Here is a 27,102-nt window from a genome sequence, read left to right as displayed (position 1 = left end):
ATGACGGCTTTTCTCCAAAACAACTCCACGATGCTTCCTGAGAGTGGCATATGTTGCGAAAAAAATAGAACATATTTCATGCCAGGCAAACGAATTGTTCAAACTATGGCTGTATTAATATTCATAAACAGTACTAGACACGTCATGTGTGTAATGTAATAATAAGTTTTACACATCTATTTTGTGCAGTATTCAACGGAAAATCTGTTAAGAGGACGCTAGTTGTTTATTTTGTCTATCTAGGATCTAGCTAATTTATTAATACACACACAATAAGTAATTCAGACTTAAAGTTTGCAAACATTAAGAATTACACCATTAATTAATCAATTTTTTAATGTGCTTCGCGAGCGGACTTTTTCACTCCCGGAACCTTTTTGGAGTAGCCTCTACGGGGACGGTATTTATGGTGACACTGGAAAAAATTGGAAATTAGCAACGTTTATCCGCTCATTTACACAGTTACTGTACCTATTAATTGATCGATCGTTGTATGCACAGCGAGGTTTCTTGAAGAGTACAGCTAAGCAGCATACAAGGTAAGCTCCAATAACCGCCTGATGTTTGTGTTTAACCACCGTCTCTTACCTCACCGAGTGTTAGCCCTGTTGTAATTCAGGATAGCATTAGCTACGTTAACGCTACACCTACACAATATAAGATTGTTATCTTGCTTCGACAGCCAACAAAACAGTACATTCGAAAAGAAAAGCTGCTTTTCTTCCAGCCCAAGTTACAACCAACCATCCCGTTTTGCTTACATAAATGCACAATGAACAATTCAGCAATTACGTTGTTTTAGCCTTTGAATTTGCATTTATTGTTGTGTAATTAGCTAGCATGCTGGTCTGCTGACTCAGCCTGAGAAACGATAGTATTTATATGCTTCCATTTGGGTAGCCCATTAAGCCAACTAACGACTGTTTGATGTTATTGTTACCAAACACTAACCACACCATTGTAACAGATAAGCTGCAGAAGTAGCTTCTTGCTACTCGCTAGCTGCATCCATCCTCAGCTCGAGAGCCACTGTGTGAAATCCCTCCCACGGGTCACGTCATGTGTAACGCAAACTTTCAATTTAACACATTAGACATTTAGTGTCCTAAGTGTGATACAACGAATACTAATGTAAACATACTGTATGGGGACTGTTGGAACCAAATAGTAATAGTCTAATCTGGATAGCCCACAAAGGGACTAACGTCTGTACATTATGTACACCAAAGTTTCTTTTTAATTTTTTGGAGAGACAGTGAGTGCGATTCCTCGCAGTGGTACCGCGATTTATTGATCTGCTTCTTGGTACCATGAGTATACGTGCATATTTGTTTATTGTATGTTACCTTGCCAGTGTTCCCTAGCTCTGTTCATTGGTAATTGTTAATCGTACAACTTTCGCGTTAGTCTTGCATAAGTAGACCTACCTCAACACTTACACATGCACTTACACACTTACACTTACAGGATTGAAGAGACGCTCTGACTTGTTTGTATTTCCTTAAACCAATCACAATCGTCTTGGGCGACACTAAGCACAGGATCTATACCTTTTTATATAATAAATAGTAATAAAACGGTGTTTTGTTTTTTTTTATTATTGTGGCTGATTGTTGTAAATGACAATGATAGTAAATAGTGAGGTCGGAGTGTGTTTTTGTTCCCTTTTATTTCTGAATGGTTGAAATCATAATCTCTGTGGCAGATCTAATTACAAAGTCATCTAACACAGTAATTTGATTCAAGATTCAAGATCTTCAATCAAAACGTCTCTAACCCATGTCGACAACAACACATGCACACTTCTCTCTCCTGTGGGGTTTCCCAGGAAATTTGGCACTTTCGCCCTAGTTGCGGGGAGTCCAGGGCAGCATCTCCCATGGTGGTGCCACTCAGCTTAGCAGGTCCATGACACCTGCCACAGGCTGCCACCGTGGTGCCACTACCTGCCAGTGCCACTAGGAGGATCCTGGCCTTGCTTGTTGCTTTTTTAGTATCTCTGCTGGGTCCATATTCATTACAAAACTCAAGGAATGTGCCTCTCCTGACATTGATTTAAAAAAACTCATCAAAATGACATATATAACTCATGTAGTATGCGCTGATCTAAGAAGTCACCACCTCTCTCTCCACTCACCTGCAGCATTAACCTACCCGCTCACCTTCAGCTCTACTTGTCAAACACACAAACAAACCTCTGCTTGTTTTCAGTTTTGCTGGCTAATGTACACTACACAATAGCAAATGGTAATATTTCAGTAATTCATGTTCAGACCAATTCCAATTCCTCCCTTGTCATTGGTTTGTGTTTTATGTGGGTTATTTGTCTGTATCTATGTTGTAGCTTTTTTCTTGTTTTTCAGAAATCAAACTTTGTGCTCTAGTGACTAAATAATTAGTTGAGATGGATAGAAAATGGATTAACATCAAGTAAAAATACTAAACATTTGCTGGTTGTAAACTCTCTTTGTCATATAACAAGGTATACCATGAATGTAAAGATGTGATGTTTTATTATTTCAGAGCTCCTGATGAAGGTGTATAGGTAATACTTTGAGAGCCTTGTAAGACGCCATGTCTGAAGAGGCAATTTCAGAAAGTGACCTGGAGCCCAGCCTTAACAGTGAAGAGGAGTATTTGGAAAATGAAGAAGAGGAAGACATGGAGGACATGGAGGAAGATGAGGATGAAAATGATGGAGATGATGAAGATGATAGTGTTGGTGAGTGGCAAATTAACTTCTCTCTTGTGCCCATAATTACTTAAAATTAAATTCCACTGTAAACTCGGGAATAGCTGAAAACAAAGGGAAGAGTGTTTTTTAGTTAATGATAAATGTATTATGTGCATTTGTGTGTATTTCATTCCATTATGACTGGGAGATTAAACATGTAACAGTATATATATATATATATATATATATATATATATATATATATATATCAGATAATGGTGCTTGTTAACTGCTCTTCGAAGACTTCCACCAATGCACTGTGTATTCTTTCTCAAGACCGACCTGCGAGTGCCCAGAGCAGGACCGACACAGCCCAGGATGGCAGGGACTCCACTTCAGCTACCTCCGGAGAAGCATCCTCAGAGCCTCCGTCTCGACCTGCGTCCCGCCCATCGTCCAGGCCTCCCTCCAGACCTCCCTCTCGCTCTGAGTCTCCAACCATGCCGGAAAACTCAAGCCAGAGCAAGCCACCCTCCAGCAAAACAAAGAAACAAAAAGCCTCTAAACTAACCAAATCCTCTAAGTCTTCAAAAGGCTCCAAACCCTCTAAGCCATCTAAGCCTGCACATATGAGGAAGAACATCAGGTCTGTGTATCTGTTTGATATTTTCTGTCAGGTATAGTACATTAAATACTTTAATGTTTATATGTAAACTGAACTTTTTTGTTACGCTTACAGAAAGCTGCTGAAAGATGATCAGCTGGAGGCCGGGACCAAAGCTGCTCAACAGGAGGAGATGGAGAGGCGGAAACGTCTGGAGCAGCAGAGGAAGGACTTCCCTACACCACTGCCAGCTGTCCCAGACTCTCAGCTAGGTCTCTATCATTGAAGCTACACCTTTCCAGTCATATTTAAGCTTGACCTTTTTTGTGTACTTTCTATCCTAAATCTCCCAATACTTTTCCATCTCTCCAACAGTGGACACTGCTTCACTTTTAGGAGAGGTGTCTAACTTGGTCCCTGCTCTCCTGAGCAAGCAGGACGTGATCTGTCTGGACAGCAGTGGTGATGAAGATGAAAAAGTGGACACCACACTGCCTGCACTTGCCATTAGAGATGGTAGGATATATGATTCTTTTTTTTTCTTCCAAGTGCTTCTGGACAATATGAGAAACGAGCAAACTCACACCGCGTTCGTCTTTGTGATGACACAGATGTAATTGAGCTTAGTTCTGGGGACGAGGATGCCCTGCAGATAAGCAGCGAGTCGGCTGATGAGGATGCTGATGGCGCCAACGCCTCGGAGGAGAGCAGCGGGTCGCACATCAACGACGCTCTCAATTTGCCTGATGCCCAGGGTCGAGTGCTAGTTAATATCAATCACCCTGCAGAGGAGAAAGACCTTTACCTCGCTCCGCAGCTGGCCAGGGCCGTCAAACCTCATCAGGTATGCCCAATGTCTCACTCTTTTTCCAATTCTCAAATCATGAACACTCAGTAACGGAAACCCACAGTCCAGCTTGTTTCCTCTCAAACATTTGTCTCCTCATTTCTAAGATCGGAGGGATCCGGTTTCTCTACGATAACCTCATCGAGTCTCTTGAGAGGTATAAGACCAGCAGTGGCTTTGGCTGCATCCTTGCTCACAGCATGGGGTTGGGCAAGACTCTGCAGGTCATTTCCTTCATTGACATCTTACTGAGGAATACTGAGGCTCACACTGTGCTGGCCATTGTTCCTGTGAGTAAAGTGTATACAGTGTAAAAAGGGATGACACACATTCATGCTCCCCAAAGTCATTAATTTATGTTGACTCCCATGTTTCCTTCATTAAAGGTGAACACCCTTCAGAACTGGCTGACCGAGTTCAACCTCTGGCTTCCACCCCAGGAAGCCCTCTCCCCTGACACTGACCCTGCAGTCGTCATGGGCCGCTCATTCAAAGTTCACCTCCTTAACGATGAGCACAAGTATGTAACTTGCCACGTTTTGTGCAAGGTAAAGTATGCGGTTTATACAAGCTGTTAATCACGCTGACTGTGTGACCTCCAGGACGACGCTGGCCAGGGCAAAGGTTGTGGAGGGCTGGTCCAGAGATGGAGGCGTGTTGCTCATGGGTTATGAGATGTACCGCCTGCTGTCCATGAAGAAGAGTTTTGTGATGGGCAAGAAAAGGAAATCAAAGAAGCCTGCAGGGCCAATCATCATTGACCTGGATGAAGAAGACAGACAGCAGGAGCTCATGAAAGGTAATGAGTATAAGGGAAGCAGTGGCTGAATCTATCTATCTATCAATCTTGTGAAGTTTTCTGTGTGCCATTTAAAACTTAAGGATGATTATGATTATGAGCGTAAGAGATACAAATGTTCACATACATTTACAGTGTAATGTGTATTTACAGATTTATTTACTCAGTCTACCCTCGTTGTTTGCCGTTTCAGGTATTGAGAGGGCCATAGCGCGTCCTGGGCCAGATGTGGTGATATGTGACGAGGGTCATCGCATTAAGAACTATCATGCCAGCACGTCACAGGCTCTGAAGAACATCCGCTCCCGGCGCAGGGTAGTCCTGACAGGTTACCCGCTGCAGAACAACCTCATTGAATACTGGTGCATGGTGGACTTTGTCCGGCCCGACTTTTTGGGCACGCGTCAGGAGTTCAGCAACATGTTTGAGCGGCCCATTCTCAACGGGCAGTGCATGGACAGCACACCTCAGGATGTCCGCTTGATGCGCTTCCGCAGCCACGTGCTGCACAGCCTGCTGGAGGGTTTTGTCCAGAGGTAACGTTTCTGTTGGTGCTGGATTTAGAAATTTGACATTGTGACACTACACTGGATGATGCTTACCTGCCAATGTTCTCTTTGCTTTTTCTGGGTTACAGACGTGGCCATGATGTGCTGCGAGACCAGCTTCCCTCCAAGGAGGAGCATGTGATCTTGGTGCGACTCTCTCCCATTCAAAGGGCGCTGTATACTGAGTTCATGAAACGTTTTCGAGAAGCAGGGAACAGCGGCTGGCTTGGTCTAAATCCACTCAAAGCCTTCTGCGTGTGCTGCAAGGTGAGGCCGTTTTCCTTGCTGTTGGGTAGAAACTGCTGAGCTACCGAAAGACCAGCCCAACCTGTCTTTACCTCTGCCAGAGATGGATTTCTGAGTTTCATTTTTATTGTGACAATTAAAAAACTGCTATGGCATTTGTTTTGGTCAAGAAAGCCTTCCTTTCCCCCTCCCCCAATCCCTTTAGATCTGGAATCACCCGGATGTCCTCTACGAAGCCCTGCAGAAGGAGAATCAGGCCAACGAGCAGGACCTGGACCTCGATGACATCACTTCAGCTAGTAACCCCCGCTGCCCTGCACCAGGCGCCGGCCTCAAAGCCAAAGTAGCCGACTCAAGCAACAGTAAAGTCAACAACACCCTGCCACCACTAAATCCCTCCCAGGATCGAGCCAATCAAGTCATCACATATGAATGGGTATGTCATGACAGTCCACGTCAAGCTGTTTTCTCTGAAGCTTCATTTTACAGCTAAAAGAGTTCAGTGTTGATTTGCCTGCACAACATGTAATCATTGTTGTCATGTCCATACAGAGGTTTCTCTCTTTCCTCAAGGCCTGAACACTCCTGGAATTGCACTGATTTTCAACTCAACAGCCTTTTCTTCCATTTATTATGTCTCAGGCAAAGGACATAATGTCAAACTACCAGACAGGAGTTCTGGAGAACTCAGCCAAGATGGTTCTGCTCTTCCATTTGATTGATGAGAGTGTAAGAAGAAGAGACAAGATTTTGGTCTTCAGGTAAGTCTCCTCCGCTCAACATATGCTGCATTAGACATAAATCCACCAGTAAGCAGCTTAAAAGGGTAGACTGTCTTTGCCTTTTGAGGTAATTAATGAGACCCCCTTTTTTTTTTTAGCTTGCAGAGCTTTTTGCAAACTGTTTGAAATTAATATTTAAATCCTGCTATATCATGAGGTTTCTGCCTCTTTTCCAGGTTGCTTTTGTATGGTTGTTTGTTGCCATATACAGTACGCACATGCAATAGTAAAGTGACTATTGATTATAACAGTCGACAGAACACGGCAGTTACTTGAAGTCTGTTTTACTTCAAAATAACTTTGAATTATTTCATATGAAAGTGCACTCCTTTTACCTGTCATCATGTGTTTCTACTGTGTACCCGCTAGTCAAAGTTTGTCCACCCTGAGCGTCATTGAGGACTTCTTAACAAAGAGACCCATGCCGACAGGCATCGCCTCCCCAGACACCCAGAGCCAAAACTGGGTTCGCAACCTCAATTACTACAGTGAGTCATCCAATCTGTGCTCTCCCTCCAAACCAGCGGCTCTGCAGAAAGTGTGGCCGTCACCACAGAAACCTCGAAGCTGTGATAGTCTTTATTGATTTATTAACACTGGCTACAGTTTCTTGAGTCCTCCCATTTGAACATTTGTCTCTGCAGTTTTGCTTTGTGCTCTGGAAACAAGTTTAGGAGCAGCCTATTTGCTGCTGAGATGTTTGAAACTGTTCTTTTTATATATGGTGTTATTCCCCAGGGATAATTGCTGCAAGTTAAAGTGTGTTCAGGTGCTTCAGTGTTAAGAGATGATGTATGTCTGTCTACAGGGCTGGATGGGAGTACATCTGCCACAGAAAGAGAGCGCCTTATCAATCAGTTTAATGACCCAGAGAACAATGCAACATGGGTCTTCCTGCTTTCTACAAGGTATGTGTCTCTGCTCTCTGTTTGTTTAGCGGTGTCACACTTCCTCTTTACACTGGCAGATGTTTTCTGATTCATCTGCTGTTCCTTTCAGAGCGGGCTGCTTAGGGGTAAATCTGATCGGGGCCAACCGCGTCGTCGTGTTTGACGCCTCCTGGAACCCATGTCACGATGCCCAGGCGGTGTGTAGGGTGTACCGCTATGGTCAGAAGAAACCCTGCTACATTTACCGCCTTGTTTGCGATTTCACCTTGGAGAAAAAGATCTATGACAGACAGGTTTCCAAACAGGGCATGTCTGGTAAGAGATTTGTACATCTGTTTGTTGTTGTTTGAGCTTGTGTTTGAATATTGATGTTACTGCATCACAGAACTGTTATTGCGCCCTTAAGCAAGCACTATTAACACATAGTTAACCATATCTGATGTGGGCAATTATCCGAGTCATGTCCAGTCTTGAAGTGTTGTCTGTGTGTGTGTTTAAAGACCGTGTGGTTGATGACCTGAACCCAGTGCTGAACTTCACTCGTAAGGAAGTGGAGTCGCTGCTGCATTTTGTGGAAGAGGAGCCCGGCCAGATCTCTCTGACAGCCCAGCAGGAGTATGAAATAGTGATATACCAGGCTTGTCAGTTTTACCCACACCTCATCACCAAGGTACCACAGCTGGAGACGTTTTCCTCATAAGTCCCTTCAGAAAAGGCAGTTTTGGTGGTTTGATGTTCATATGTAGGTTACTTGTTAACTTACTTGAAACTGACACAAGTATTTGCCTTCTGGTATGTACTACTCTGACTGTTCTGATATAAAAGACCAGAAAAGCTCATCTTCCAGATGAAATGGCAAATTGTTATTAATTATTAAAAAGTGCTATTGTTAAATTTTAAGTCTTATCTACGGTGAAATAAGTAAAGCAGGAGATGAAAAGGAAAGGAGTGTAACTATTTATTGATACTGTGAATCCAATACAAGTGGCAAGTTTGCTATGGCATGTCAGAGATCAGCCTGCCTCTTACATGGAAAGTCTGTAATTCAAATTCTGTCTCTCTGTTTGTTTCATTAGCAACCTTTCCATCATGAGTCTTTGCTCGTGGACCGCAAGGAGTCAAAACTGACCAAAGCAGAGAAGAGAGCCGCCAAGAAGAGCTATGAGGATGAGAAGCGAGCCTCTGTTCCCTACTCTCGCCCATCATACGCCCCCTATTACCCAACCAGTGATCAGACGCTCACTAACATACCAGCATTTAACCAACGCGGCTGGTGGGTTTCACACTGCATGTTTTAGCTTGCTTTCCTTGTGGGTATCTCAGTTAATTGTTTTTGGCTAACAGATGCTAATGGTTTGTTTCAGAGTTCAACTGTTCCTGAATAGCTTATCTCCCCAGCTACAATCATAAACTAACCAGCAGGGTTTTCCTGATACTCTGCATGACAGTTTGCACTTTACCCCAGAAAAATATACAGAAGTCTGTGGAGTCAGGCAAAGACACAACTCCAGGAATAAAACCACCATTAGTTTCAGACAGGACTATGTGTGTAAGCATCTCATGAGTTCAGCCTTCATGTTTTCAGGCGTCCCTTGGCACGGCCAGATGACAAGCCTGTGGCAAGTGTCAGGCCCATCCAGTCAACCCCAATCCCCATGATGCCTCGCCAGGTCGGCATGGGCATGGCAGGCTCCAGCTCTGCTGGCAGCCTGCCTGTCAACTTCCTGCAGAAAGCTGGAGTTTATGTGCAGAGGATCGTCACCACAACTGGTAACATATGATACTTTTAAGTGCTTAAATCATTGAAAACACACCTATGCATAATGGCAATGTAATGACGGGACATTAACATCAGCCGTTTTTTTTTTTTGTTTGTTTGTTTGTTTTTTCGGATCTACAGATATTGTCATCCCAGGAGCCAACAGCACAACAGATGTTCAAGCTCGAATAAATGCAGGAGAGAGCATCCATATTATCAGAGGATCTAAAGGTAGTTGCAGCAACACAATTACTCTCTGCATACAAAGCATTTAAAGTTACTGCCTCCATCACTTGATGTGTTCTCCACCACAGGTACCTACATTAGGACGAATGATGGAAGAATTTTTGCTATTCGATCTGGAAAGATCAGCAGACCAGCAGTCGGGGGCTCTGCTGCTTCAAGAGGTACAAATTCATACTCATTGTTCTTGGTCATTGCTACATAGTTCAACTACAACTCATACAGCTTTGAAGAAGGTGTTTTTTTAGGTGTGAAGTTCAGTTTACTTGTTGCTAGTACCATACAGCCCTGTGAAAACAGTAATGTAATGTCTTCTGTGGTTCTGGAGGGAGGAAGATAACCCAGGTCACATCATTGTGATGTCATCAGTGTGATCTCAGTTTTGGCCTTAGACTCCAATTTATAACAGAAAGTCTGTGTTGCAAACTGTAGGTTTTGGAGTTTAAAACGTTTAAAATGTGGGCATCTAGGAGGAGGGCGGGTCTAATGAAATATGTACTGTAAGAAGTTGTGTTATGGGAAATATAGGATCCAGGATTTGGGGCTTGACTCTGACCATGGACTAAAAGCCAGGAGTATTAAGTATTAAACTTCTGCTACACAGATTTTAACCATATTTATTTGAATCTGTTTCTGACAAGCATTCGCTTTCATGGAAGTGCAGAACTTAAGAGTATGCCTTTAACTGCCTTATGTTTATCAAGATGAGGAAGCACAATAAGGAATCGCTTCTTATCATTTGTGCATTTTTTTTTTCTAGTTTCTAATAGTATTTGTACATTAAAGTTCATATTTGAGTACAACATCATATTTCCAGCATTGACCTTTCATGTATAAATTATTCAGAGGCACAGATGAGGTACATGTCTCCTGACATTTCATGACTACATTTCTCTCTCCCCCACAGACACCCAAGGTTCCCTGATCCACCCAGTCAGTAATGGCTGTTCATCCCCTGTGGACCAACAGCAGCAATCCCCCAACGGAGAGCAGCGGCCCTCCTCTCCCTTAAGCTCTGAGATTCTCAGAGAGATCAGCCGCTACACCTCAACCACAGGCAATGCCGCCGCTGGCATGGGGAACGAATTGCCGTCACCCTCCGATGTGTCGGCCGCACCGGTGGGGGATGAAGGCAGGTCCCAGAACAATGACACTGGTGATCTCAGTAGGCAACTAAGTGACGACCTCCTGAGCTCAGCTTTGGAGATGCGCGGCAGCAAACGCAGGAGTGCTGAAAACCAGGGCAACACACAAGTAGGAGGCAAACGCACCTCCGCTGCAACACGTTTCCCTGGACTGTCCATGGGCTCTGGTGGGCTCAGTTTTCCTCCCGTGGGTCTGAACTCCTCCTCCCTACTGGGCAATTTAGGGCACATGAATCATCCACTTCTGATGGGTGGCAGTGGTGGCCCATCATTCCTTCAGACACCAGGACAAGCACTAGCTGACCTGCAGACCATGTTCCCCTCTGCAGGTTCGGACCTACTCAGACAGTCTGCAACAGGGAACGGACAGCTTCCCACCCCCTCCTCGTCCTCTCTGCCCACTGTTTTCTCCTCCGCTTCCACCACCATCCCCATGTCATCTTCACCCTCAGCAACACCTTCCTCCTCCCTGGCGGGTTCTCTGCCTCCATACTTGATGAATCCCAACATGGCTGGCCTGCTCTCATCAGGGTTCCCTCTCAACTACAGTCAGTCGCTGCTCCCTGAGCCTAGGATGTTCCCCACCCCTCTCCTGTCAGGGTCTGGGGGATTCCCTGCACCCAACTCCAGCTCTACGACATCCAGCTTCCTCTCCCATTTCAACAATCCAACTTCCAGCCTGTTGGGGGCAGCTCTGACCCAGCCGGACAGGCACCAGAGTACGGAGAACGGCGGCAGCAGTTCTGACGACGATGTTATAGAGGTGACAGGACAGTAGAGACTAGAGACAAAAATCCTGAAGAGGCAGTTTCACACACAGTTTCACTAGTCATGTTTAACCTGCAGTACATTAGGGATGATTAGGGAATGATTACACATTAAATGAATAAATAAAATAAATTTATTCTGTCACAGTATCTGCCCCAATAGTGTTAAGCATTGTTAGATTGTGAATGTGTGAGCACATCAGAATGAAAGGAAGGGCAAGAGAAAAAAGTGAAATTCTACAGTGATGAGGTGACTAAAGAAGAAACATAATACATAAAACGTTTCAGGAACTAAATATTAATGTTAATCCTGAACACATACAGTGAAGCTGGAAAAGGCTGTGATGAGTTCAACGTGATTCGGCCTTTGCTGATAGACCAGTCAGTTTTTTAACATTCACCTAATCGTAAGTGAGATTAAATGCATTCCCATTCCTGATGGCCTCATTTAAGTTCAAACACACACACACACATGGACTCTCACCTGCAAACGAGAGAATCAACTTGTACCTTAATGACTTTACAGAGTAACAAATCCTTATGCTGAATATCCCAGACTTGTTCAGCTGGAGCATCAGAGCAGTGGGAACAAACCTTTGTCGCACGGGGACCAGCTGAATTCTTTCGGGGGGCTTTCGAAGCACAGCCTCTCCTGCCACGCTCACGAGGGAGGCCTCGCCGCCCCGTTCGTTTCATTTCCTCCGAATTCAGGTGGAATCAGGTGTTGGATTGTTTCATGTCGTGTTGCTGTGAAACAGCCGAATGCGAGGCAGAACTGGACGTGGCTGTCACGCGCGTCAGCCGTCCTCGCCTGCTGAACACTAATTTACTCATTTTTCTTCGGCACAGTTTCCTCTTCTAGTGAACAAAACTGGAAAGCGACACACCATGATAAATGACAGTGGCTACAGAACAAAAATCCACTCAACAGTGTATTTAGAAAATATCCTTCAAGGCTTATGTTTAACTACAGAAATTTTAGGCTTTCAGAGCATATTTTAGTCTTTAGCAATTTGATAGGCATTGTAGCATCCCCCGTTGAAAGGATATTATGTGTGATACTATAACTGACCATGTTGATAATTTGTAAATAGCAGTCATTATCATTGTTTATATTGCAAGTCAATACTGTGCAGTGTGTAGATTTTGGTTGTAGGGAGATCATTATTACAGTGACTATCATGATGACAGATACGCCCTCGCGTTGATGCTGGGGAAACAAATTTACTTTCAAAATTATAATTTCCTTTTTTTCTTGTTTCTTAAAACTAAACTGAATGTACTTTCATGTAAGCCTTTGATAAGGATTCGGACTGTGTTCTTTCATTTAGCCTTAACTAAATAACTCAAAGGGGTCTTGAGCATTTATCTTAGTACATCCATTTTACAAATCTGTTGGAAGAACTACTGAGCATTCAGACAGTCGGTGTCAAACTCAGAACACAGGTGCAGGGCAGGTTCAGCATTGTGACTAAAAGCACCGAGCGTGAGAGCGAAAAGGAGAGCAACTCTAGGTGTAATATTGCAAGCTCATTCACAGAAGCCTGTCATTTGTTGTGTCCCCACCATCTGTTGATACATCATCCCTCAGTCAAGCTGCACCCTACATTTAGTTTCTTAGGGATTACTTTCAGAACCTTGCTGAGAACAAATATTCCCTAAACTGCGTCCATGCAGCCTGAGTGTACAAAACCTTAAATCAGTGTAGCCACCAACCCATCAAACCAGATGACGTTTCAGTACAACCACCTGTGACTGCGCGAGAACCAGGTCGGGTGATGAGGTGGCCTTACCGAGCTGACAGTGCCATTATGTGGTAGCTTCTCACAGAGGTGCGTCTTTAAAAGCAGTGCAGTGTTAAGTAGCGTCTGTCTGTCGTGTCAGTCAGTATCTGCAGTGCTTTAGGGAGTTTCGGTCTTTGCTGTTCTCTGTAGCCTTGTGTTTCTGTGTTGTGATGACACCTCAAGGTATGTAGATTTAGGAAAGTCCCTTTCCACCGTTGGTAAAATAGGCTAGACACCGTGGTTACAAGCCTTTAGAAAACACTGGAAAACCTGAGACAACAGATCATTCACTATGAAGTTACATTTTTTCTGTGGAGATATCTTCCTGTGGGAACCTTTAGCTCTCGCAGTTCTGAGTACTGTTCACTTTTTGGTTTTGTTTGCTACTGGCTCCTTCGCCGTTTGTGTTTTGGATGCTTCATTTCTAGCATCAAGAACGTCTCCAGCTTTCTTCAGCGCGTTTTCGGAACTTGTGATGGTTTTGTTTCACAGCTGAAGGCGAAGCTAGCACTTTGAAAAAGGATCATATCTGCTTGTGAACTGTACAAGGTACATCACACTGACGCCATGTCTTTATTCTCAGTCCGTTGGAAACACTTTGCATTTGAATCTTGGGAATCATCAGTTTATAAAATAAACCCTGTCTGCCATTTCTCATCAATTAGGTGCATTTTTATGTTTCATGGGAACTTTTCATTTTTTTAAAGTTTTTTATAACTTCTTATTGGTGTTCACTCTCCTGGCAGTTGTTTCCCTTATTTCAACGCAAGTGTCTGAAATTTATTTATTTATGATGGAAAATATATTGTTTTTTGTAATTGCATTTTTTAACCTTTTGTTCACTTTGACCCATTGACGGCTGATCCAGTAAGAATTTCGTACATGCAGCCTAGATCGAAGCAGAATATGACTGTGTTATCCATGTTATTTTAACAATAAAACACTCTTCTATTGCAGTATGAATCATTTCCAAATTCTTTTAATTTATCATCCGTATGCTTTTTTGTAAAATCTCACTGAAACACGTGGCTAAATAAGTAATCAAAAACAGCATAAATAGCCAAAAAGAACGATAATAACCAACCTGAGATACAAAAATTCATATATTCAGGGATGTAGCCCGGATTTTAGGAGGACAGTTTGTGATCTTGGAAGAGAATATTAATTGATTGTTTGTTCGTTTCTGCCTAAAATCAGTCACATTTTTAGCAGTTTAGCCTAAAACACAGCTAGCCTAGCAGCTCTGTGAGGCTGCACTTAGGCGCAACAATGCTTTGCTAAATGCTAACACTAGCATGCTAACATTGCTGATGTTTAGTAGGTACAATGTTTACAGTATCAGAAAAGGCACCAAGTGTGTGTTCATCCAGGCACGAATATAACAAAAAATACTGCAGACACAAAGGTGAAAAGTCTGCACACTGTTAAGACGCAAATGAAATAATTTATTCCTAAAAATGTCTATCCGACATGTTAAATATGTGTGTAATTGAAATGAATTTGAAATTGAAAAAATAAAAAAATACAGGAGACATGACCTCAGTGTCCTCAATGTTAACTACAGTCCAGTCCTGTCCAGCTGCAGAAATCAGCCCCTTTTTCACTCGTATGCAAATTAAACTGATTGCACGTGACTAAAAATGTCAATCTCGTAGGCAAACCTTGCATAAGAAGGGTGTTTTGTTAAAGTGTTGATATTGTGTCCTCTGTCAAGACTGCAACCGTTTCTTCGCCATGTAAGCGCTGGTGACTTGGTTCATCATGACAAGGGCAGCGAGAGCGGGGCAGAGGGCCCACAGGTACCAGGTGTAATCCCTGACCGACGCAGTGAACCAGGCAGAGCTGAGGCCGAGCAGCAGGCTGGCACTGCCGAGCAGGTAGGTGACCAGTCCGGACGCCGCATGGTAGCGTTTGAGTTTGGCCAGGGACCAGCCTTTGGCCAGAGAGTGGTAGATGAGAGGCACGGCTGCCAAAGACTGCAACCCCACCGCACACAGCGTGAGCAGGCCCAGCAGACCGTGCCACGAGGTGAAGTGGGCTTTACCGTTCAGGTGTTTGTTGTAGGAGATGGCTGCCACTCCCAGCACTGCACAGGACAGGCAGAGGCACTGCAGGACCCAGTGAACGCGACCTTTGGTCTTGTGCGGAAGCCTCCTGACGGGGGAGCCGTGTGGGGAGAAGAGGAGTATGGCTTCTGTCATGAAGAAGGAGAACTGGTGGGAAAAGAAAGACAATGAAACAGAGCTGCTTTTCACCATTATTGTCATTATTGATTCTGTAGATTTCAAGGATTAATCATTTGGTCAAAAAAACCTGTGTTACAATTTCCCAAAGTCCAGGTTCACATATATTGGAATTGTACATTTGAGAAGCTGGAATCAGTGAATTTGCATGTATTATTGAAAATGGCGTCAATAATAATTTATCAAAATAGCTACTTTTCTTTCTATTGATAAACCACTTGATTAACTTAACTCTAGAAATTAGTTGGGGGGTTGACTGAATTTATTTCGTGTGTTTAAAGCTTCAACTTACCGCTAGTGTCATAAAGAAAGGGTGCCAGGAAAACAAACCTACAAGGAAAACAAGCAGATGAAATCAGCTCATGGTTTGATAAACGAGGACAGCGACATGCAGGCACCTGAATAGCAGGGGGACTCACTTGAACCCGGGCGAGACAGGACCGCAATGAACACAGTGAAGACCACGCAGATGAAGTGGGTCAGCGCTGCGGATGCTGCTCTGGTATAACCGTAGATCCGAGGCTCAGATTCGGCCTCTTTGTGCTTGTGAACCATGTTCAAGTCAACAGACCGCAGGCAGCTCACCTGCACTCGACCCACAGGTTGTCACCTAAAGTGAACCCGCACTTTCAGCCGAACTCAACCGAAACTGATGGAGAAGGAAAAGTAATCGTTAGCTCCTCGCGCTAAAGTGTTGTTGTTTTAAAGCCAGAAGACGTGACTTTAACTCAAGTTTCCTTTACCAGATAACTGTCACATAACAGTTACTTCACCAATCATGAACTAAACACAACTCTGTGTTGTTACGTAGCTCCGGCGGGCAGAAAAAGTAAGACTTCCGGTTAGATCTTTCAGAATAAAGCGTTCTACCAATTCACCGTCACACCATAAAATCTCAAAATGCAACCACAATGAATGTGCTTTTCTTTGGTCTTATTATTCCCGTTTTTTTCTTTGTGTCCTTGTTTGTTAAACATCTTGCACATTTGAGTCATCCAGGCAGAATAGCTGTGCCTCCAAGTAAACTTTAAATTCAAATAAATAGTTTAAAACTGTTTCCAAATGTAGGACTTTCACGCTTTTATTCTGAAAGCGGAGTGGCCGGAAGTCTGAATTTAACACGCCTACTCCTACTCCTGGCTGACGTGGATGCCTCCCAGAAATATTCCACATGTATTTAAGAAAAATAACTTTTTTTCAGTTTGACAGAAGAGCGGTGCTGTGGGCACACAAGTTGTATCTAAAGTTTTACGCATTAGTTTAAATGTCAGTCAAATGGTCAAATGGTATTCGTTCAGTTAAACTGCCACAGATAAAGTCTGCAGTGAGCCTAAAAGCAGTTTGGGTGCATGTTGTTGGCTGAATAAGGATGTGATGTCTCACACTAATACCATCCATTCCACATCCAGCAACTCAGTGGACACTCACTAGTCTGCTGTTCATAGCTTATTGTCTTCCAATTACTCTATATAAGCATGTGACTCTGCAGGGCCTTCACACACTGGCCAGCAGGCACAGCAAGAGACAACAATATGGTCATTCATGACTTCCCTGTCTCTCTTGTCCTCTGTCTGTCTCTCCCCTTCTGTCTTACATGCACTGCCACTGTTTATTGAGAGTCTTTGTTTCCCTTTTTTTCTGAAAGGGGTCTGGCCTGGCAGGGTTCCTCTTTCAGCAGTTTTTTCAGCAGCAGCAACAGTTGTGTTGTCCAGATGGTGGCACTAATCTATAACATCTTAACCAGACGTGTTTAAAACATATGCAAAACAGGTTACTGAGCAGATTGCAATTTTCTTTATACAAAATATGTATGATGCATAAAGTACTACAGTAATCATAAATACTGCATATAGGCCTAACAGAACAACGCTCACATTGGCTATCTCCCTGCATTTCCTGCAGATATTGCATTAGAGTATGTTTGCTTCATGTATATTTTGCTGGTAATACTTCTTTTACTGAAGTACATGGATAAGATTTTGAACGCAGGATTTGTCCTACTTGTAATGGAGTATTTTTACGTTGTTCTATTGAGTCTAACTGTCATTAGTTACAGCTTTGGCACTTTTGCAATCCTGAAGCTAAATCAAATGTTTAAATGAATATAGCTATTACCCACATTAGTAATAGATGTTAAAAAGATAAAAATGCATAACCCTTTCTTTAGAATTACATGCAGCTCCATCTAAAATCTGAGACATTGTCCTTGCTGCTGTGAGATCTGGCTTTCTTCTGTCCACAAAGCCTGAATGACTGCATGAACTCAGTGAAGCAAATGAAAGAGTGGTTCTCCTTATGGATCCTCATGATATTCCAGCATGCATGCCAAATTTGAGAGATAATACAGAGTATGAAGAGCTTTTCATCTGCCCTCCATATCTGAGCCTGGGGCTTTTTCCTCACAGAGTGATTTCCAAATGGCCTGTAATTAAACATTAAACAGTCTATTCAATCCCAAATGACATATCCACCATTTGAGAAAAGTGACTCTGTTTCAGTAGTATCATTCATTAGGAAAGTCAAGATATGCCCACTATAATGACTAACTCAAATCTCTTTGAAAAAAATCAGAAATTTTCCGGACTAAGTTGTGGTTATTATTAATGGACAATGTATCCTTCTAGAGATTTGAAGCAAGACTTTCCCTCTCTGATATACTACCAAACATGCAATTTCAACTTTAACTTTATTGTCACCAAACAAAAAGTGTGTTACAGCCAGCTAAAACTTAGGCCTAAAACAAACACAATTACAGAATACATACAAAAATACATCAAATATACAAGTAAAATAGAATAATAAAACCTCAACAGCAGGTGGGTCCTATTAATACAGCAACGTTTCTAAAAGTTGCAACTAGTGTCTTTTTTAATGGTTAATATATAGTTTACTAGTACTTTCTAAGCTTTTTAACAACAAGGGTTGCCAGGTTGAGTAACTCTTATGTCATGCTGTTTATTCTCTATTTGGTAATAATACAGTTTTAGATATGCACAAGGCATTAAGAATGACATACGTACACCATATAGTCTGCAGTTATAAATGTTGACAAATCAATAGATCACTTGTTGCCGTTTTCATTTATTTAATTTTTTTATTTAGGATGAAGGGATTTTTCTCAACCAACCCAGAAGTTGTTTTTATTAGTGGTTCATTAATGATGTTCAAAGCATTAGAACATTATTAACCATTAACCCTTGTGTGGTGTTCATATTTTTGTTATTCAGCCAGTGTTCGGGGTCTGGTGGATCCGCTGCATTTTTGGGCTTTGAATTCAACACAATCAAACCAATTTTATGTTAAAATACTCAACAGATGTTTACTTCATCCCAATTACAAGCAACATAAACAACAAATGTGGTTAATATTTGCCCTTTACCTTTGTTAGATCACATTTATGAATTAAAGTGCTGCTCGTTTTTTGTTTCTTTTTTAATAAAATATAATAAAAGAAAGAAAATCAATTAATCAAGATAGGAGTGGAAAAAAATTCAACAAATTTACAAATGAATCAAGGTTTTCCTATTGATTTTTATTTATTTGAACTTGTTTTACCATATAATTTCCACCATGGTCAGCTTCCTCTTTAGGAGCTCCTGTCCCATGTCACATGTGATGTTGTGCCCACTGAGTCCCTGAGTCATGTCCAGGACAAATCTCATTCCTTGATTTTTCTCAGGGGCTCCTCCATTCGGTTTTGCCTGTGTAGACTTCCAAGCATATGAGTAAGTGGCATCACAGGCAGCCCAGATCTTTCGCAGGTTTAGATGGCATACACTGCCTAAAGAGGCAGCGGCCCATAAATGGCATCAGCTGCTCATCAGTGGTGAGTGGTTAGGCCCACGGTTGTAAAACAGGGGAAAGTGGGGCACCCGTTTCTCCCACACTGTCCTTTTGGCAGTTAGCATGTCTCTCTGCTGTTGAGCTGGTCTGTCATCTCAGTTATCAATAATAATATTCCAGATAATCCTGAAAATTATGTAGAAGTTATCCAGAGACATTGTTGCCTGGAAAAGTTCCAGTTTCTGCATCCCACAGGGATTATGTGGATTCTCCTTTGGACCTGAAAAGTCCAGCACGGATAAGAACCTCAAAGCAGACATGTAAATGGGTTTGCTCCATCTCCTTCCACCTTTCTCCAAAAACATGCCTGCTCTCTAAATTAGTGCAATCCAGAATAATTTTCTGGATGCAATCTGGGACGAAAAGGTCAAAAGAAGACTTGATATCCTGCACATGAGTCACTGCTATCTGTGTTGGCCCTGGTTGCATCCTTATCACACTGGCAGCCGTGCAGGGTGGCTCGTTTCTTGGGCAAGAAGACCATTAAATTTCAGCATTTTTTGACATCTATATTTCTTCACAGGATAGCTGCTGATGGGCTTGTTCTGGTCTTGGAGCTGCTGCTGATGGGCTGGTCCTGTGGCTCGTCTTCGTTTTGAATGTAGCTGATACTCAAGCTCATCCTCTTCTTCAAAGTCACTGTCAGACTCTGAATTTTCACAAATGTGATCCTCACATTCTTAAACCTCTTCCTCTACATTATCATCAAAAGCTTCCCTCTCTTCCAAAATCAATTGCAAGGCCCTCTGAGCAGAAAATCCTTTGGCCATCTTGAACAGTTGTGATAAGGAACCACACTGGCAAAGCTATATTTATTGTGTCCCGCCACAAATTTGCAGCTGGGATAGAGTATGAGGAAATAACGATTGGTGCCCGCAAGACAGATGGTAAAATGTGTGGGAATGTGAAGGCAGACGGTGTTAGTGCTTGAATTGCAACTTGTGTGTGAACAGCAGGGGCAGAAAACACAAAACACACAAAACAACACACACACACACACACACACACACACAGGAGGAGGACAGAGTGAAGGCATACAGGACCTACTATCCCCACACCTTTATTGGCCCTGGGTCCAGTGGACCCAAACATCCTGTATGTAATATAAATGTGTAGGGAGGGGTTACAGTGTGTGGTTATTAAAAAATGTGTTCTGATATATGTTCTTCACAGAAAATGAGCCAAGGCCAATGAGTCTGAGTTTGAAAAAAAAAAGTCATTAATCTTATAATTTTTCTTTTGACACACAGACCCAAACACCATACAAGTGTTAAAACAGCTATTAGTTCCAGTTTGTGGACATTTGATTTGAAAGCGGCACCGCACGCAGTGTGTGGTCACAACTACACCCGTGTACACATGCAGCGGTGTATCTCTGCTGTGTGACAGAGGGGATTCCTCCTGCGGGGCCTCTCTCAGGATACTTTAATGCACACACACACGGGATTAGACGATAATCCCACACTCGCAATGTGCATGCGCAAACTGAGGTGCGTGCGTCGCGCGAGGGACTGTCTGTCAATACAATCGACAAACTGCCTTCACTCTCCTAATCTCCTGTACGATAAGTGGCGGCGATGAAGCAAACGAGGTAAGGTCCTTTCTTTAATAGCTCGTCCGTCAGAAGACCCACAGATTTGTTCTGGCTGTCACTGGAAAATCAGTGTGTCGTCCCGTTTCGGACAGGATTAAACCGGGCTGTCCCGTTACGGACTGAGCCGCGTTTTGCAACAAATAACAGATTAAAAGAATAATCTAAGAGTTTGTCCTACAGATCAAGCTGTTAATGCTTTGTGTCACGCGATGATAATTTCTTAAAAAAACAGCAACCATGCATGGATGCTCCCGCTTACAAAGTGTTCTTGTTGCCCTGTGCGGATAATTGCGCCGTGTGGTGACCCACTTGGCAGATGGAGCCCCGGGTTGTTCATAGTCAAGTCACAATGCAGCTCCAGCAGGGAAACTAACGAAACTACAGTTTCTGATGCACCTGAGACCGTTTTACACTTACACTTATTCTCAACAGCCCAGAGAGACGCATTCAGTGCTGTTATTCAGAAAAACAAGTTCTGGTGTCCTGCAGTTTTTATGTCAGTATCTGCCTGCCTCTGCCTGGTGGGGGAAGAAATATTCAGATTCTTTACTTCAGTGAAAGTAACTATATGTAAAAGTACTCCATTACAAGGCCAGAAAGCAACAAAATGTACTCAAAGTATCAAATCTAAAAGTACTCCGTATGCAGCAGAATGACCCCCGTCAGCATTATATTAACCTATTATTTGTTTTATCAGTTGGTTAATATCACTGCCAGGTTAACATGTAACATGTGTAACATAATTTTAATCTGTAATGATGAGAGCTATGTAATATACATCAGAGAAAATGTGCCATATCTCACCCTGAAACATAGTGGAGAAGAAGTGGCATTAAATGGAAATACTCTGGTAAAGTACAAGTGTCACTTGAGTAAAATTACTTAGTTACCTTCCACAACTGTCTGTCACACACTCAGTACCTGTAGCTGTTATACATACGTGACATAACACACATGTAAAATCTTAAAGTCAAGGCTGTAGGCTCTTTGCTTTCATTGTGCTGCGACTCATCTCAGAAATCGATGAGTCTGTTAGTTATATTCCTTCTAAATTTAATGAAAGAAATGGTGTTGGCCCACTGTTGTGTGAGTGTTTCGTGTCAAACATGTGGTTTTGTTTCAGTGTCACGCACAGGAAAAACAGTGAGAGTTGTTCCAGGATTGCGCAGGATTATACTCTTCATTCTGACCCATATTTTATTCTAATCATATGAATCCTGGCAACAGATAACAAATGTTAATCTTTTCATTTTTCCATTTGTGAAGCCCATACATGACACAGCTCAGACTCTGATTTTATGGCTTTTCTTTCCTGATCTGAATCTGATTTAAATATTTCATACGTTAAACTGACCCATGCATTTATTATATTGTATTGTCCACAAACTTGTGTATGACTTCAAACTGTCTTGCAGCTTTTAAGGACTGAGCAGTAACCTGTCCCTCTGCACCACCCATCAGCCTGGAAGTGGACTGAATCAAAAAACTGACCTGGTGCGTTTTGCCCAAACACTGCGCATTTCATCAGAGCCTGATGTTCTCGTTAAGGATGTGACAGCACACACACTGATGCTGTGTCCTCTCAGGCCTGGATACACCCGTACTACACTAGCTCATGGACAGCAAGTGCTCTCCTGACATGTCAGTGTCTCCACCGTGGACAGGATGTCTAAATGCGAGCTGATTGAGCTGAAGGACCTCAGTGTAAATGATCCCATTGAGCTGGCTGCACCTGCGGCCCGCACAGCGCCTCCACCTGTAAACCCAGGCCAGCCCAGCCACTTCCATGTCGTCCGTCTGGTCGGAGACAGCGTCAGCATCGAGGCACCCTGGTGTCAGACAGGAGAGGCTGCAGTGGGTCATGACTTTCAGCCCTACAGTCACACCCATCTCACCTGGTGTGACCTGTGTGGAGAATTCATCTGGGGTCTTTATAAGCAAAGCTTACGCTGCGCCAGTGAGTACCATCTGCATATGAATTTGTATAAAGCTTGGGCATATTCTTTATTCTTAGTGATGTATTTTAGAAAGGACTTATTCTGAAAGAACAAAAGAAAAAATAGTGACTTTACAGATACAGGTGATAACTGCTACCAGAGCTTATTTGGAATAATACAAATCACGATGGTAAAAGACAACAATAGGAAACCAAACAGCAAAAAATACCATGAAAAGACCAAAACCAACAATGAAATGAAAGTATTGCCTCTGTGCCACAGACCTCTGTTGCTGCACTGAGCAACATGTTCCTTCAGCACCACCAGTAAAGGCACTGTAGTTTATTGTAAGTCATGAATGTGGGACACATTCATCGTCCTGCTGCTGGAGATACTCACTAGTGCACCACTTGTGTATTAATCCACGGCTGAAAATTGTCCCCCACATACACACTGATTGCTCATGTTTGAGCTACAGTTGCTACAGTGCCCGGTTATTATTTGGCCACAATTCAAAATGAAAGTATACATATTGTCTTTTGTAGGAACAAGTAGGCTTGGCTTGTGGACCAACACACTGTTGATTTTGGGAATAAGAAAAATATAGAATAACATCAGCCTTGTCCTTTAAGTCTCAGGTGTGTAAATGCTGAGGATGTGTCTCTACAACCGCTGACCTAACAAGCAAAGACTGGATGACTCATCATTCATGCATGTGAACCGTCACTGTGAACCAGTGTGGTTGCTTACTCCTTTGCTGCTGTGAAGATAAAGCCACTAATGTTTCAAGAAATGGCTGAAATGTAGATAAACCCATTAACCTAATTAGAAATGGATGAAAATGCAACCTGTAACGAGGCAACTAGTAACTAAGCCATGTCCATCTGAAGCTCACAGAGCTGCGATACAGTCTTCACTTCCCAGTATCAGGATACAGGATGCTCGTGTTATTCTTCCATTCATGAGAAACTTTATCACAGGCTTCGTCCTAATCTATAGGAAACTCTGGAAAGCTTCATGTTTGTGCAGTTCCTGGGAAAGTATTTATTAATCTTTTGCATTCAGGCAGGCCTGTCCCAGTTCAACAAGGAAATGAACTACTGAGAAACAAACATATCTTTATTGTGTACATACAACCATTTCACCGTGGTGCTTACAGATGATGCATTCTAGGTTAGTGTGTTTGGTTTTTTTCAGCACAGATTACTGAACAAAATCCACCAATCCCTCTCTCTCAGACTGCAGTTATACTTGTCACTACCGCTGCCGACCATTCATCCAGCTGGACTGCAGCACAGACGGAAGTCTGTCAACAGACCAGGAGGATTTCTCTGTGGACTCCATCGAGACGGACACAAACGTGGTGAGGAACCAAGCCAAAATCACAAACAACCTTCACTGGTTTGTTTTATTATTTTCAAAAATGATCATCATTGAATAAACTGTGTAGGTGGGAAGGTCAAAGCAGATGGAGGCTACCAGAATGTCCACTGCTGTCCACTGAGTATCAGTGCGCCATATGTCCTCAACGATGGTGGTTTTATTACCTCTTCATTGTCAAGGTGTCTATACAGAAAGTCATCAAGGAGCGAGCTGAGGGGAGGGGAACAGCTGGCTTTATTTCAGAACCACAAAAAAAATCTGCCGCTACCGGCACAAGTTATCAGATAATAAAAGGAAATAAGCATACAAATAAATAAAAGGATCGGGTCACCATTTTTCAGCTTAGACACCACCAAAGAGATATTGCATTAGGCCTGTACAAAAAACAGTATAAATCTCCTGTTAGAGAGGAAACTTTAAAAAAATATATCATTTATAATTGTCCATATCAAAACTTCAGTAATGGCTTTTGAGAAACTCACTACTCTGCCCACCTTACAACTTAAAAGTGGCAAGACCAACTCAGATATTTCTACCAAAAAGAAAAAAGTCACAAAGCATCTTTCAATCAGGTTTATTTCCTGTTTCCAGAGTGGTAGCATCCACGGAAATATCAATAAAAGATGATTGAGAGCCTCCCACTCTTGAAAAGTTCATTTAGCGTGATTGAAGCCCTAAATGATCGCCCCTCTAGGCTATGCTTCAGCACAGTGTGAAGGTCTGGCAGAAGAGGGACTTTCTCAAGAATAAAGGTACTGGTGGATACGATGATATGGTCAACAACAAATGACAGGAAACTACATCGGTTAATATGTACACACACATCAAGAACAACGTTGGGTAAGATATCAGGATAATTTGAGCGGATCTCTGTGGGAGTGGTCTGGCCCTTTAGACATCTTTGTGAGGTTTTATTGTCAGGGAGGAGCAAATGGAAATGCTGAGGTCAAAAGTGCCTTTCGTAGGATCGGGTCTGTCCAGACTAAAGATAGAGACAAACCAAAGCTACAAGAAATTTGCGATTAGAAAAATCTAAAAAACAGTGAACCTTGGAGATGACTTGGGGAAGCACAACAGACAGTCAGGAGGACGGCAGAAGCTCAGAGCCACAGCTGTATTATACTGCATGTACATCTTTCTTTCACAAGGTGAGGCTACAGCATCATGCATCAGTCTCACAGGTGCAAAGCCATTTTCTGTTTATCATGGTTCTCTTACTACAGACAAAGAGCTTGGACCGATTTCACTTTTGTTTTCCATTTGTCTACGAGCTCACTCCTGAGGACAAGCTTTCCGCTGACATTACGTGGCCTATTTGCTGGACTTTACCTGCTCTTTTCTTTTTTTAGGATGAACAGGTCGATTGGGGTAAACAGAAGCTGACTGTTAGTGAGATTCAGCACAAGGTTAAGGAGTATAATGCACAGATCAACAGCAACCTTTACATGGTGGTCGTAAGTGACTAATAAACCTTGAACTGTATTTTAATTGTATTAATGTGTACTGTAGTAGTTCGCAGACTCTGTGGATATTTTATGAGACCGTCTGTCTTCCTTGCAGAATAAAGACGGGTCCTACACTGGTTTCATCAAGGTCCACTTTCAGTTAGTCCGTCCTATCTCCCTCCCTCCCCGTCAGAGCCTGTGCTCCACACAGGACGACGATCAGCAGGACAGACGGCTGAAACGGCGGACGTCTTTCTACCTCCCCAAAGATACTGCCAAGCACCTGCATATAAGCTCCCAAACACGAGTGCGGGAAGTCATCGAGGCGTTGCTCAACAAGTTCACCGTGGTGGACAACCCAGCCAAGTTTGCCCTGTTTGAACGCACAGAGAGACAAAGTCAAGGTAGAATCCTCAGTAACACGCAGTCGCTGCAAGAACAAAAGAGAGTTTTAAATTCTTAAGTGCTGAATTTTATTTCCTTCAGTGTGCATGCGTAAACTGTCCGATGACGAGTGTCCCCTCTACCTGCGCTTGTGTGCTGGTCCCAGTGAAAAAGTCCTGAGTCTGGTTTTGAAAGAGAATGAGACAGGGGATGTTAATGTAAGTTTACATGTGGCTCTGAAGATTGATTCAACTTGTCAACATATGTGCCGTATGTACAACTGGTTTTAATGTGATATGTCTCTCCTCCACAGTGGGACGCGTTTAGTTTTCCTGAGCTGTGCAACTTTCTGCGAATCCTGAAGCGTGAAGAAGAAGAGCATGTGCGGCAGATTGTGAAGCGCTACGCTAATGCTAGAGACATGATGAAGCAGGCCATGACAGGGATTACTACTCCTGGTTGACTTTGAGCAATTGAGCTGATACTCTTGTTTAAACATGAAGAAGAACACAACCACTTTGAATAGTATTGGTTGATCAGCAGTGCAAAGGAGAAGGAGAAGGAGAGAGCTGGAGGAATGGGGTGCTGTTTATTTAGCAGGAATACTGCTGTTACCGTTATGTGAACTACCTAAAGGTTTATGCCCTGTTAAATTTGTGCAAGCAGAGTCACCTGTTGTGAACTGAAGGGGGAAAAATAATTATTTTGGACTTAATTAGATGCAGTTCTTTCTTAAAAAACATGCTGCTCAACTGGATTATTTATAGCAGAATTTAAAAGACAATTTTAGTCTTTCTGGTCATTTACCATTTGATATGTAGTTTCATTTATATATTATGTGAACGGTTTTGAAAGTTTGGCACTTCAATGAACCTGTGAAATGGATTCAAATCAAAATGTGAAATGATGTGTTTACTTTCTGATTATCTAATAAACTTACAATAACAATACATGGGTCATTTGATGTTATGGTGATTTTAAATTTCACATTGAGTACTTAGTTTGACCAACTGTGTTGGACCAGTAGTGTACATTTATATGCTGATATAACAGTCTCTGCTCTTCTGGAAAGGAGATTTTAAACCTGTCTGCAGGGATTTGCTCTTAAACAACCACAACTTCAGGGAGGAAATACATACACTGATATAGTGCTCTCTGTCAGTGTCTAGTTAGCGGGACAGGCAG

The 27,102-nt window shown here is 42.6% G+C and overlaps 3 protein-coding genes across 3 annotated transcripts; 2 read left to right on the top strand and 1 right to left on the bottom strand.

Moving 5' to 3' along the window:
- The first annotated feature begins 417 nt into the window (after window positions 1–417).
- rad54l2 (RAD54 like 2) lies at window positions 418–14,401 on the top strand. The gene is made up of 22 exons (XM_041954169.1): window positions 418–539; window positions 2,524–2,722; window positions 3,011–3,320; window positions 3,414–3,550; window positions 3,654–3,794; window positions 3,890–4,122; window positions 4,233–4,415; window positions 4,512–4,645; window positions 4,728–4,924; window positions 5,118–5,460; window positions 5,562–5,739; window positions 5,924–6,154; window positions 6,361–6,479; window positions 6,870–6,988; window positions 7,309–7,408; window positions 7,500–7,705; window positions 7,891–8,060; window positions 8,467–8,663; window positions 8,976–9,160; window positions 9,291–9,380; window positions 9,464–9,556; window positions 10,300–14,401. Exons 2-22 carry the CDS (start codon window positions 2,575–2,577, stop codon window positions 11,313–11,315), a joined length of 4,530 nt encoding a protein of 1,509 aa, XP_041810103.1. The 5' UTR covers window positions 418–539; window positions 2,524–2,574; the 3' UTR covers window positions 11,316–14,401.
- Window positions 14,111–16,089, bottom strand: LOC121618647 (cytochrome b561 domain-containing protein 2). Its single transcript, XM_041954181.1, has 3 exons — window positions 15,751–16,089; window positions 15,624–15,661; window positions 14,111–15,301 (listed from the first exon to the last, which is right to left on the bottom strand). Exons 1-3 carry the CDS (start codon window positions 15,884–15,886, stop codon window positions 14,798–14,800), a joined length of 678 nt encoding a protein of 225 aa, XP_041810115.1. The 5' UTR covers window positions 15,887–16,089; the 3' UTR covers window positions 14,111–14,797.
- Window positions 16,090–22,433: 6,344 nt separating this feature from the next.
- rassf1 (Ras association domain family member 1) lies at window positions 22,434–26,772 on the top strand. The gene is made up of 6 exons (XM_041959796.1): window positions 22,434–22,725; window positions 23,944–24,068; window positions 25,438–25,542; window positions 25,649–25,937; window positions 26,020–26,135; window positions 26,231–26,772. The coding sequence occupies exons 1-6, from the start codon at window positions 22,434–22,436 to the stop codon at window positions 26,378–26,380; spliced, it is 1,077 nt and encodes a 358-aa protein (XP_041815730.1). The 3' UTR covers window positions 26,381–26,772.
- The last annotated feature ends 330 nt before the right edge of the window (window positions 26,773–27,102 follow it).

This window comes from Chelmon rostratus, chromosome 2 (assembly GCF_017976325.1).
Source record: "Chelmon rostratus isolate fCheRos1 chromosome 2, fCheRos1.pri, whole genome shotgun sequence".
Classification (NCBI taxonomy): domain Eukaryota; kingdom Metazoa; phylum Chordata; class Actinopteri; order Chaetodontiformes; family Chaetodontidae; genus Chelmon; species Chelmon rostratus.
Note: the sequence above shows the minus strand (reverse complement) of the source record. Positions and strands in the feature narration are given on the sequence as shown.

Bases quoted from the DNA above. Each gene is read 5' to 3' on its own strand.
- rad54l2 (XM_041954169.1), top strand. From the start codon at position 2,575: ATGTCTGAAGAGGCAATTTCAGAAAGTGACCTGGAGCCCAGCCTTAAC. The intron at 6,480-6,869 runs GTAAGTCTCCTC...TGTACCCGCTAG, and splicing joins GACAAGATTTTGGTCTTCAG to TCAAAGTTTGTCCACCCTGA. The intron at 9,161-9,290 runs GTAACATATGAT...TCGGATCTACAG, and splicing joins GAGGATCGTCACCACAACTG to ATATTGTCATCCCAGGAGCC.
- LOC121618647 (XM_041954181.1), bottom strand. From the start codon at position 15,886: ATGGTTCACAAGCACAAAGAGGCCGAATCTGAGCCTCGGATCTACGGT. The intron at 15,662-15,750 runs GTGAGTCCCCCT...TTTTCCTTGTAG, and splicing joins CCTGTCTCGCCCGGGTTCAA to GTTTGTTTTCCTGGCACCCT. The intron at 15,302-15,623 runs GTAAGTTGAAGC...TTTTCCCACCAG, and splicing joins CTTTCTTTATGACACTAGCG to TTCTCCTTCTTCATGACAGA.
- rassf1 (XM_041959796.1), top strand. From the start codon at position 22,434: ATGTCTAAATGCGAGCTGATTGAGCTGAAGGACCTCAGTGTAAATGAT. The intron at 25,543-25,648 runs GTAAGTGACTAA...TCTTCCTTGCAG, and splicing joins GCAACCTTTACATGGTGGTC to AATAAAGACGGGTCCTACAC. The intron at 25,938-26,019 runs GTAGAATCCTCA...TATTTCCTTCAG, and splicing joins CACAGAGAGACAAAGTCAAG to TGTGCATGCGTAAACTGTCC.